The sequence below is a fragment of the Gallus gallus genome, chromosome 3, assembly GCF_016699485.2.
Source record: "Gallus gallus isolate bGalGal1 chromosome 3, bGalGal1.mat.broiler.GRCg7b, whole genome shotgun sequence".
Classification (NCBI taxonomy): domain Eukaryota; kingdom Metazoa; phylum Chordata; class Aves; order Galliformes; family Phasianidae; genus Gallus; species Gallus gallus.
Genome location: NC_052534.1, coordinates 27100852 through 27112994, shown reverse-complemented (window position 1 = coordinate 27112994; position 12143 = coordinate 27100852). Strand labels below are relative to the sequence as shown.

General features: G+C 41.1%; 2 protein-coding genes across 4 annotated transcripts in view; one reads left to right on the top strand and one right to left on the bottom strand.

The window, feature by feature from the left end:
• BRE (brain and reproductive organ-expressed (TNFRSF1A modulator)) overlaps positions 1-9297 on the top strand; it is a 164899-nt gene extending 155602 nt beyond the window's left edge. For all 3 annotated transcript variants that reach the window (XM_015283708.4, NM_001008458.2, XM_046938812.1), the window contains exon 12: positions 5981-9297. In XM_015283708.4, coding sequence (XP_015139194.1) covers positions 5981-6044 — 64 coding nt within the window. In that variant the 3' untranslated portion in view covers positions 6045-9297. The remainder of the gene's footprint in view (positions 1-5980) is intronic.
• Positions 249-12143, bottom strand: part of LOC124418348 — a 31064-nt gene continuing 19169 nt past the window's right edge. The window contains exon 2 of the mRNA XM_046939304.1: positions 249-3138. Coding sequence (XP_046795260.1) covers positions 3022-3138 — 117 coding nt within the window. The 3' untranslated portion in view covers positions 249-3021. The remainder of the gene's footprint in view (positions 3139-12143) is intronic.

Sequence of the window (12143 nt, the reverse complement as noted above, 5' to 3'; positions counted from 1 at the left end):
ATAAATAATTGCTTTTGTAGAATATCCTAACATAAACTCACTGTTAATCTCCCCAGCTAACTCAGACCTCAGAGCAGTGCTGAGGAGAACGGTGTCCTTGCCACAGATCCAATTCCAGAACGCCCGAAAGGGTTGTGTACAACTGTTCCAAGGTCCACATGACTACGGAGTACATACCCCTAATTAGATATATTAGCTTGAAAAGTTTACTCTTAAAACGACTAATGGAACCCCACCCCCCCCCTCCCTGTACAATAACCTGAGGCAACCTTCTGATGAGAAGTAATGCAATACATACACGTGGTATGGTGAGAGAAAGTAATAGCAGGCCATGTATCTTTGTGAAAAGATCAACATTTTCAATCAGAGGCTTTCAGTTTCAAGAGAAGAATGTACAAGGACAGAATACACTGTGCTGGTGGTAGCACTGCTGTACAGCTGAGTCTGTAATTGATGTGGTCAATTGAGATTACTTCCTTCCCTCATACCTTCTTTTCCTCAAATCATTTCTTAATGGAAAAGGCACTTGAAACTCTCACATCCTGAGCTGAAACATGTAAGATACATGAGTGTAAGTACTGCTAGCAGGGATGAATTTGAGATCAGATTGATGGAAAACTTAGCACGTTGTAAAAAGGAGGAGTTTAAGAGGTGTCTATTTTGTGAATGACTTAGGAAGATGATTCATCACCCCATGATGAACATCCTTGTCCCAGGCAAAAAAGCAGAAATCTCAGTGGTAAGGCACTTTGCATGCTTTTTTCTCTTTACACAATTTGAATCTCTGTTCTACTCAGAATTTCCCTCTTCAAGGTTTTAAAAGAAACACCTAGATGACTCTTTTGCCATTATTGCATAACAGTCAGTAATACGAGCACTGTTGAATAGTTGGCCGTAACACCAGTAAAACAAAGACAATAGCAGAAGGAAACAAGTGCATTCCAGTGACAGAATGCTTTCACTCTAAAACTATGTGAGGTGTTCAATGGGAGATTACAGCTGCGTAGCTTCAAATCTTTGAGGACGACTGTAGCACGGGAATCTGAAGACAAAGGGTTTTACCAAATGCTCAGTGAAGGTTTTCTTCCAACAAAAATGTGAAAATTTAGCATTAAGTTACCCTGGAAAAACAGTACTGTTAGAATGAAGTTTTACAAAAGTGATGTAAATTCTGAGTCAAGTATGTCTTTATCACTGCAAGCCCATGCTCTTAGATTTAGACATATATCAATCTACATGGGCTTCTGGAGTCCTTGTCAGTGTTTTATATCACTAGAAAACATGTAAACAAGTGATCCAATTCTACCTTCTTTTAGATACTTACCATTTACAATAGCCAGACTTTCTTTTTGCTGGATAATAAGGTGAAGGAAAGGTAAGTGCTTTACTCTCAACAGATGTCCTTGAGCACAGCACCTGAAATTCAATGTACTGTATCAAGTGTATATAGTTGTTAAGTACAGCAAAATTTGTTGTCTTATGGAGTGCTGAAGAAAAATTTCCACAGAAAGCCCATAACTTACTACCTTGAACTTGGCAAATGACCATTTGAGGGAACAAAAACAAATAGACAAAAAACAATGGATTCTTACACTGAGGCACTCAACAAAGAGTTAGACGTGTGCCGGTGTGTGTATGAAGATTGGCACACACTCTAAGCTTAAAAGAAAGCAACTCTTTAAACACTGGTTAAGCTAAGATTTAAACCATTATGAGAACGATGCAGAGCCATTGTACTCAACACTCACATATAGAATATCTGTGTACTTGGTGCAAACCAGTTTCTCTGTACTTGAGGGAACATTTTTTGCAGTTGTTCTTAGCTTGGTTTAAGGTCACTGTGACACAGATCCACTGAGAACATGGTGGAGTGAAGGAGGAGAGAGAAGGAACTCAGTGTTTCCCATTAAGGAGGAAAAGTGTTGATGAAAAGCTGATTTCTGCTATATAGGACAGCATAGAAAAACCATAGAACAAGGAGCAAATCTTGCTTTCTCCATCTTCTGTGTCATTCAGTAGGTAGCCAAATGACTGAATTGTATTTAATAGCTGTTGTCTACAGATGACGAATTTAACAACTGGATGTAAAAATAGCGATTTTGAAAACCTTCTGAGACACTTGAAAGTATTTCACAGCATCATGTCTGAAACAAAAAAAAATGAGAGATTGGTATGTGGATTCCTGTGATGTGGCACAGAAGAAAGTCACTGAGGGTGTAAATTTATGTGAATATGTTTATGTGAGTAAGATATGAGAAATGAATCTTTTCCTAAGTTCATGTTTGCTGAGTCTCTCTGTGCCTGTATGCACAAGACACAATTTCTAAGTGTTTTTTGTCATCTGGAAGCTTAAATGTTAAGGGAAGGAATAGTAGTCCATGTGAAAGAGGCCCTTGCCATCCAGTCTGTTATTGTCCTTTAGAAAAAAGTCTTGTATTTTTAAAAAGTAATTTCATGCGATCAATTCTAAGATAATATGTCCCCATCAGGTCCTGTCTGTGTGGAAATGTGTGTACGCTTTGACCTCAGCAGCAGTTGGTTGGTAAATGAAACTTGGCCGTTGTCAGCCAGTAAGAGGTGTTTGTTCTCTTCCTACTTACCGGTAGTTTCTGTAGTTGACAACAAGTGTCATCATTTCCATTTGATTGGAAATAAAAATATTTTAGTGTATGGTTTTGTCCCAAACTTAAGATGAAAAGAAAAAGTCCTTAAAAAAATGTTGCTTCAAACATACGAAGAAAGTGCATTCAAAGTGTCAGTGTAATGCGATCTGCTAGCAGTAGCGCAATGCCTGCTGGAAGCGGAAATATCAGTGACTTATCCCATCATTCTTGCCATGGACTGGGTCCTTTGAAGAGATTACTTCTGCTGGGATGTTTATGTTTCTGACTCCCTACACACATGGCCTTGTCTGTGTAACTAGATGCATCGTCTGTGATATGCTGTGCCACTGATAAGCAGGTTAATATCAAACTGACAGAATGTTTAGGCTTTTGGTTCCACAAACCAGAACGTCTCTTCTCAGATCAACCCAAACCGAAGCACCTCATTCTTTCCCTTCTTATTCCGATGAAATGTCAGCATTTCCACAAAAAGGCACTCTGCTGGGCAAAACTGTAGTTTTCCATTGAAAAAGCCCTGCAATTTAAAAAGAAAATATCCTATGAACTCTAATAGCAAGTAATGTCCCTGCTGCCTGTTTCATTCCTTCAAGCATACTCAAAATAAGCCTTGTTAATTTTATACGCTCTCTAACGTTTGCTGTTCCCTCCCTATACGTAACTGTTATGAACATCAAAGCATTTTAACCTAACTTCTCCTACTTCCCCTTCTTTGCTCTTCGGCTGATTAAAAACGCTGCAGCTAATGTATGTCTATCAATCATACTATAATTTTTGGACCTCTTTGCAGGGTCTTTTTCCTTTGTGTCTGTGATGAACCAGAGTTACCCAAACCCTTTTTTACAAAATCTGTTACATGTCCATAACACGGAGAGGGGCAGCAGTGGAGGAATGTATCCTGGCTAAACATTTGGTGTTACACTTATTTCAGTCTGGAAAAGATCACAAATAATAAGGACAAACTCGAGCATGTACTTTAAAGTACAGAAAGAAAAAAAAATAGACATTTACAAATTATGAAGTACTGAAGTAATTTTTGCAGTATATATAACATCTCTGAGAAGTTAATATGAGCTACCAGTGAAATAACGTTCTCCTTGACGTAGTACGTTTGATGGGAATGTAAGGAGGTGTTTGATTTAGTATTGCAGCATAGGGTACAGGCTCTGCCTCAGGAAGCAGCAAACAGAAAGGATACTGGTATAGATAATGATGGTGTGGGAGGCGGTATGTGATATTCATGTTTGGAATGTATCTAGGAGAAAGGTGACTGAAATATAACACGGTAAATGTGGTGTTGATACAAAGCACTGAAATGTTATAAAGGAGATGTTTCAGAAAGGAAAGAAAAGGTAGGTAAATTCTGCTTATTTCCATTTAATGATTAAGAATTTTTACAGCTTAGGAAAATGTAAGAGGGAAGTTTTAAGTAACATTTACCAAGTCGGTGAGAAGAGTTTGTTCTTGGAAAAAGAGTCTGCAAAGAAGCTATCAAAGGGGAAGGAAGAAGCAACTTAAAATAAGCAAGCAGAGGAAATGTAGTTAAATGTTAGGACAGATAGCGCATGGAGGAATAAAAGGATGATAGATCCTGTGGTTAACAACGTGCAAGTGATGCTTCTTGAGCTGGCAAAATGATGAAGCGTTGGTCAGACCATACAGCGGCTACCATTTCAAATGTATTTTGAACAGAGGATTTGCATTCAACTCCTAAAATCAAATTATTAATGTACCTCCTTAGCTGGTTTATGTATGCATGTGCACAGTCCGAACAGCCACTTTTGTGGGCATAATTTATGAGGGCCACTTTTTGAACTTTGATTCAATAAATCAAAGTGTGTTCCATAAACAATCTGTGCATGCTGTAAAATGTGTGTACTGGTTGTCCCTCACTTCTTTTCCATTCCTGGCCTCGACTCCTCAGTCCAGAAATGCTCCTACTTTATATCGCTCTCTTAACCTTTGGCGGCATCTCATGTGTGTTTACAGCTTTTGTACAAAAGCTGACTGTAGCTATTTCTTTCTTTTTAATTAATTTGCCAGGCACAACAAAGAGAGGGAAGTGTTCTCCTTTGTGATCTTGCAACATTTTCACATGTGAGGAGGTATTACTGGTGTTCAGTGATTGCCAAACCTTCGACGCTAATCATAAAATACAGGTCATGATTGACAGTGAAGATGTTCAGCATATGTTTACTTCAGGAGGTATATAAGCAGGGAAACCAGTAACATAACGAGTGTGGCTGCAGCCGTTCTCAGGCTAGATTGCTCATTTTTGGTGATAAAAATGGGAGCAGGTTCTTCTTGTGCAGAAAGCTGTAAAGACCAATGACACAAACAGAAAGCAAAGCAATGAAGTAGAGAAAGTTCAGTGAGGAAAGTAGTAGGCAAAAAGCAAAGACAGCATGATGAAGCAGCTTCTAATGTAACTTGCAAAGTAAAGGGTATCTTGAGGGCTCACATGATGTGTTCAGTACACAGCTGAGTATTTTGGTGGGAATAAAATCAAAGGTACAATTCAAACTCAGTTTTGGATACTTTGGGTCAGCTCATTTTACAAACATATGAGTCACTCAACTCTTTGTAAAAAAGGTATTCTGAGATCCAACATACACAAAGCACATCTTAATTTACAGAATGATGTTACGAATTTCAGTGTTTAATGAAAGGAATTACAGTTCATCCAGAGTGTTAGTGTTTATTCTCTGTATCTTACATCAATAATGACTGTATTGCATCAAGGGTTCTGTAGAGAGACAAAGCGCTTATCTCCTCCATAGATTCTCATGATTTTACAGCTCATTGCTTTGGCTGTCTTTGGACCTTTGTTGTCATATGTGAAGTTTTCTTTAACATAGAAAACAACGCTGTTATCAAAAAAATATGATGAATGTCAATTGTATCAAAAATCTGATATAAAATGCTGCAGGCCGTGCTATAACCACACTTTTGACTCTCCTAAGTGTTTCTCACTTTTACAGCCATTCAGAGGTATATTTTGCAGTGCATGAAAAGGTTTATTTCTGGAACTTTGCTCAGGATGAAGTATGGACACTGGATCAGGCCATTCTGGCAGTTACAAGTTGCTAACGTTGACCACATTAAGAGATGTGGCAACTTGTTAGTGCTAAGGCCACTAAAGAAAGAAGTACTGCTGGATCTAGAAAGATGAAGTATGTGTGTCTACTGCATACTAAAAAACTGCAAGAAAAGCGGTACCCATTTATGAGATAATAACGGGCTGAACACAATAACTTTATGCTTGTCTTTGTTAAAACCTTGGCTACACACATATACCACATACTCCTTCCTAATCCTGAATTTTCTTTTTTTTTTTTCTTTTTTTCTTTTTCCACCAGGGCATATTTCAAAACATTTGTCCCTCAGTTCCAGGAGGCTGCATTTGCTAATGGAAAGCTTTAGGTAACCTCGGGCACTGAGGTGATACTGGACAGATTCTTCGGTCTACGCATGTCAGCACTCAAGTATTCCTGGAGATGGGCTGGACTGGCTTGATACTTTCTAGCCTCCTCAGTAGTTTTGATAGCTTCGTGTTTTGCCTGATTTATGAAACAATGACCTCAGCTAGCACGCTCAAAACCGAGTATTTCATATTCATTGACTCCCTTTGCCTCTGCCTCCTCCATTCCTTTATGTATCTACTGGATTAAATTTAAAACTGTGTGTTTTGATGTGGTAACATTTTCTTGTGCCAACAGTGTCCTATATGTTATGCCTTGTTTGCTTATCTTCAGATGGTGTTAATTGGATTCTTTTTTCTATGGAAATATTGTGAAATTTGTCCGTTCAGTTAACATTTCCAGCTTATCCTAAGAAGATATAGTACTGCCGTATATACCAGAAATGCCTAATGGACTGTACAGTGCCATATTCTGCCTTGGCTGTTTGCATCTCACTGTGGTTTTTATTCTCACAGGTATGGATATGAGTTGCACAGTTCAATTCTCAGTGCCTTTCAAGTGGGTCTGATATTAATATGGCAGGGTTTTGGAGGGTTTTTTTATATTTCAGTTGAAAGCTCATCTTATATTAAATGCTGTGCTTTTATGATTTGTTTTTATTTCCAGTTGCACACTTTCAGTGTTTTTCTAATGAACTCCCTATGCTTTTATGAAAAAGTTGTAGTGCTCCAGTACAAATGCTCAAAGAGCTCATTCTATCCATCAGTATAACAAAATAATGCTCTTCTGAAGACCTATAATTTTTCCAAGTAAGACAAATATTGCTACGAAGCAAACTTGCAACAAATGAATGAAATACGTCTTGGAAAGTAACTGATGGAATAACGTGGAGTTATATATATTTAGCCTAATGCCTAATCGCAACGTTTTCTCAGAAATAATTTTAAGTGTATATAACTGGAAGCATTACCTCCCCTAACTCTGAAATGCCAAATACAGAATTCCACCTATTCATCCTTTCTTTCATGCTTGTGTCAGGCGCACCAGTTAGGGCTAGCAGTCACCGTGTCACTTCCCAAATTGATCTGTAAATAGACATGGGGGCTTTCCAGTAAGGAATGAAATTAACAGTCTGTGTTCCTTATAAATGGCGCATGGAAAATGTGCCCTACTTCTGCTAAATATAAGGAACCGAATGAATGATATGCGGATGATACAGTGGCACTGAAGAACATTTAATTTCAAATTGTTCACCTTATCACCACTATCCACTCATGTAATGGAATCTCATCCAATTAATTGATTGGCAGTGTTCTCCTACCCTTTCTAAAACTTGTTATTTTATATTAAAATGAGCGCTTTCCAGTGGAATGTCCACCTAGGGGACGTAGGTGGGTTCTGAGCAGTGAGGCTTGGTAATTAATAATTATGCAAATAATTTGCCTCTAGAAACTACAGGTATTTTTAGCTATTTTATAGGGAAAATTGTAGTTTAATACTGAAGTTCTTGGCTGGAATTTAAGCTGCAAACAAAATTAGAGGCATTACTGCAAAGGGGGGCATGTTCTGTCCTGCGACCCATCTCCGTGTGATTGCCGCATTATCTGAGGGCTGTAAACAGCTCCAAAGGTCTGAGCTGAATTCTCCCCGTGGAGACATTGCATTAGGCTTTTGCATGCAAACCAAGACGTAGAGCAGACGTGGAGGGCAATGGTTTTATGTGTCGAGCAAAACTGTAACTGAACAGCCTTAAAGGACTGAAAATAGACATTGTTTGGTATGTTGGGACAATCTCAGACCTGCATTTCTTCAGATAAAAATCAAAGTCTCACACACATACTTGGGAATAAGCTAACTCTTGTGAATGGGAAGGGAGGAGGACGATGGCTAATGAAAAGCATTTGTTCTCACAACGTTCAGAATCCCATAGAAACAATCTCTGCTGCATTCAAGGAAAAAAAAGAAGCAGCCTCGAGTTGAATCTGTAGATCCCTGGAACCTGACATTTTATAGCACTGTATTTGATTCGGTGTCACGCTGACCACCCCATGAACACAGTGTTTGCTCGATACATCAAATTGCCTGAGGGGCTCAGGTACTTCTAAAATCTTTTCAGAGCTTACCCTGATGCTTTCAGGGGCCAGCAATTGCAAGGTGTTTCTGAAGGAGTTCTGCTCTTCAGAAGTAATGCGCATTTTCAACCAAAAAAATGCTCCCTTCACCCCAGCCTAAGAATTCTGGACAAAGGACTGCTTTCTTACTGAGGCCTACACGTTCCACAAACCGCGTAAGGGAGGACTTTGAAGATAGAAGAAGCCTCAATCAACAATTCTTTATGTTACTCCATAACGCCATACCAACTTTTCACTAACATACATGGAAATGAGCCAATGCTTTCAGTTTAATTTTACCTCATCCTACAACTGGTAGGTTAAGTAGAAGAGTTGAGAGACTGAAGTGTTTCTGTGTGAGATAAAGCCTGCAAACCTATCAGTTTTCAGGTTAGAATAAAGGCATTTTCCTTGCACTTGGTGAACTTGTTCTTATTTCCAAGTCATCCTGCACGCTTCGATGCACGTGGTGGCTTATGGAGCTCTTCCTGGTGGTTCTCAGAGAACTGTTCTGTGGGGGTTAGCATTACAGGTGGAGGTATCAGGAGGAAAGACATGGAAATGGGTGAGCTCTTCTGTTTGGAAGGAAGATTACGTGTAAGTATTAAATCAGAAACGAGAGCTGGTTTGAATAATTTTATATCAGATAAAAAATATATTGGAGCAATTTAAGTTAGCCACAGGAGGTGTAATCTAATAGGTCAGGGTTAACTCCGATAGCTCCTGTTTTATGATAATATCTATTATGGACAGTAGAGAAAGCACGAGACTTCCAGCTCTTGCTTTACTATTTTGTGAAAAAAGCCATTGGAAGGTGCTGGTTCGTGTGATTTATGAGAGCAACACACAGGAGAAAAATGGCAGTGTTATAACCATGTTGAAGAGCCTCTGTTCTACTCTGTCATGATTTTAACTGAGAGAAGGTAATAAGCCTGTATTTACTGTTCCCCATCAGTGCGTGATTCTGACTGTCCTTGAAATGCAAACTTAAGAGTCAAGACTGTTCATCTGCGTGCATAGCATCCATTGTGCTAGAAGTAATACCAAACCTTACAGAAGCAAAGTTAGATTATTTTGTGAACTTGCTGAAAAGACTGGACAAGCAGCTGGAAGAATAAATAAAAGTTAACTGTATTTTGTGTAGTTTGGCCTTCACTGATCATTCTGCTGTGCTGGTTATTGCTTTGTTCATCGCCATGCTTGCTTTGCAGAATCAGCAACATTTCTCAGCATCATCGGTGTCCTTAAACATCCTCCCATTCATACATGGAGTAGACTTGACTCAGTTTTTGAGAAAAAAAAATCATTGCTAGAATTAGCAGGAATCTCCTACGCATTGTTAAAACCTTACTAGGCATGTTTTTCTGCCTATTTTCTTGCTCTCATCCTGTGTGGCACATAGGGCAATCACCATCTTTGGTGAATCAGGCAGGAGAGTGAAGTCTCCCCTGAAGAGCAGTACCTGAAGTCCTCTCCTGGTGATGTCACATGGAGGCTTCTGAGGCAGAACAGGATGGGATAGCTCTTGTTGGTCCCCTCCTAGCAGTGCCCCTGCTACAAGGCTGGGATCCGGCACCAAGTGTGAGATCCATGGAGATGAACGGGCAGCACTACATCGAGTCCTCTACCTAATTTCTCACCTTTCCAGCTCAGTGAGAAAGGCGTGCTGCAGGAGGGCTGCAAGCTTTGGACGCAGCTTCTGACCACGACTGCTAATTACAGGCTGCTGTCCTTTCCCTATGAAGCAAATGAAATCTGTGACAACACAGACAGACGGTGAACGCTCTTCCTTTAAATTACTTACCACTCTGCGACTGCTGTATTGTAACGCTCATTAAACCTAAAGGTAACGTCTTACATGTTCCTGAAAATCCCTTACATCATCTCCTTTGCAGTTTTCATCTCCAGGTGCCTGCGATGTGCTGGGGCACTTCTGTTTGGTCCATTGCTGCTGTTTCTAGCAAGTCTGAGGCCAGTGTTTAGACTCAACAAGCTGCTGTATGCTGGTGTCATGTGGGCTCACCTTAGATGTGGAACGATGTGCTGAAAAAGCCATCAGTCTTACGGTACAGACTGTTTTTATTTATTAAACTAAGTACTGTATTCTCCACTGCAGAATAACTGAGAGAAAATAACTCCTTTGTTTTCCAGAACAGAGCGGGCAGTCACGCTGACAGCACTGTATACATTTTTATGCACCACATCTGAGCTGAATTCACTTGTTAGCACCAGCGGGGGGAAAGTGTATTCTGAAGGAAACCTGCACCTAAATAAACCATTGATCAGGTTCTATCTTTTCCTGTTTGTACTTTGGAACAATGGATTCTGTCCCTTTGGGTAAAACCAGTAAAAGTCTGAACAATGCACATCAACAGGAGAGCTTTTTTATGATTTTTTTCCACTGACTTCTGTTGATTCAGAGAGTAATCTCAAACTTGGTGCCAGGGGAAAGCAAACAGAACAGGGTTCAGCCCGTGCCAGTGGTTGTAACTAGGTGTGAAATAAAAGGCGAGCAGCATCATCTATGGTATGACTCTTTGAGTTCATAGAATCATAGAATGGCCTGGGTTGAAAAGGACCACAGTGATCATTGAGTTTCAACCCCCCTGCTATGTGCAGGGTCGCCAACCACCAGACCAGGCTGCCCAGAGCCACATCCAGCCTGGCCTTGAACGCCTCCGGGGATGGGGCATCCACAGCCTCCTTGGGCAACCTGTTCCAGTGCGTCACCACCCTCTGTGTGAAAAACTTCCTCCTAATATCTAACCTAAACCTCCCCTGTCTCAGTTTAAAACCGTTTCCCCCTTGTCCTATCACTATCCACCCTCGTAAACAGCCATTCACGAGTTCTTGCAGAACAATATTTTTAAGCTGTTGGCTTGAAAATTGCATGGCGTGCCGATGATTTAGGGGCTGCTTTTCCTATTCTGTTCCACGGCTTATGTTTAAAAGCGCGATCCTTGGTTCCAAGGCCCTGCACAAACACCATTTTGTTAAAGTGGTGGTTACCGAGCAAAAGGGCGGGGGGGACTGGGATCAGCCGCTGCAAATAGGCCTTAAATCATCGAGAAATCAACAAAGGAAGGGAGGTTTGGCGGCTGCCCTGCCGCTTGCTGAGTCTACAATATGGGCCTTCAAATGTGTCCCCGGTGCAAATGAAAAAAAAATAAAACGGGAGGCTTTTCTAGTGGTGATAAAGAATAAATGCAATATTAAACAACAGGAAGTAAAACGAGCGCTTAATTGCAGGCATGAAAAGCAAGCTACACACCAGCGGCCTGGCGTTGTTTGTTCCTGCAGCTCCCCGCATCCCTTGTCGCCGGAGAGGGTGAAGGATTAAAGCTTCGTGCTACAGCCGCCTGTGGTGAAAATTGCTCCGTGGGGTGCGGCGTGTTTTCATCGAACACTATTTAAACGCTAACGATGCTTTTTCTGTCCCCAGGGATGGCAACTCTGTACCAATGCAAAGCAAATCTTGGGCTATCGGAGGTTCCTACCACCTCTCCAAGCCCTGGGTCTGGGTGGAGCGAGCGCTTTGTGAGCCGTCAGCCTGCCAGCAATCGGGGCGCGTTTTGTTGCCTCGGCGTTTATTCAAAATGATTCAAGCTGATTATAATTTGTCATCACGTTTCCTTTATCCAACTGTCCCTTACAGCAAAAGATTTTTTTAGTACTTGTTCAGAAATCAGAGCCGTCGAGGTTCTCCGTGTCTTCCAAGTGGAGCCGAGCACTGTGCCGGGGCGGCAGCTCCAGGTTGGAGCCATCTGTTTACTCTCTGAACTGCACAGTCAGCGGCAGCGCATCGCACACCCCACCCAGCGAGCCCTCCTCCAGCGTGTTCTGACAGGATGGCAGCCAGCAGTGGCACAAGCACCGACCTTTTATTGTGGCTCCCTGGACTGCTAGCCAAACACCCACTGCCTGTTCTGCAGCTGGACACAGTGCGGCCTTCCGTGAGACCCCCAGCTGCCTCCGGTGGGTGCTGCCTG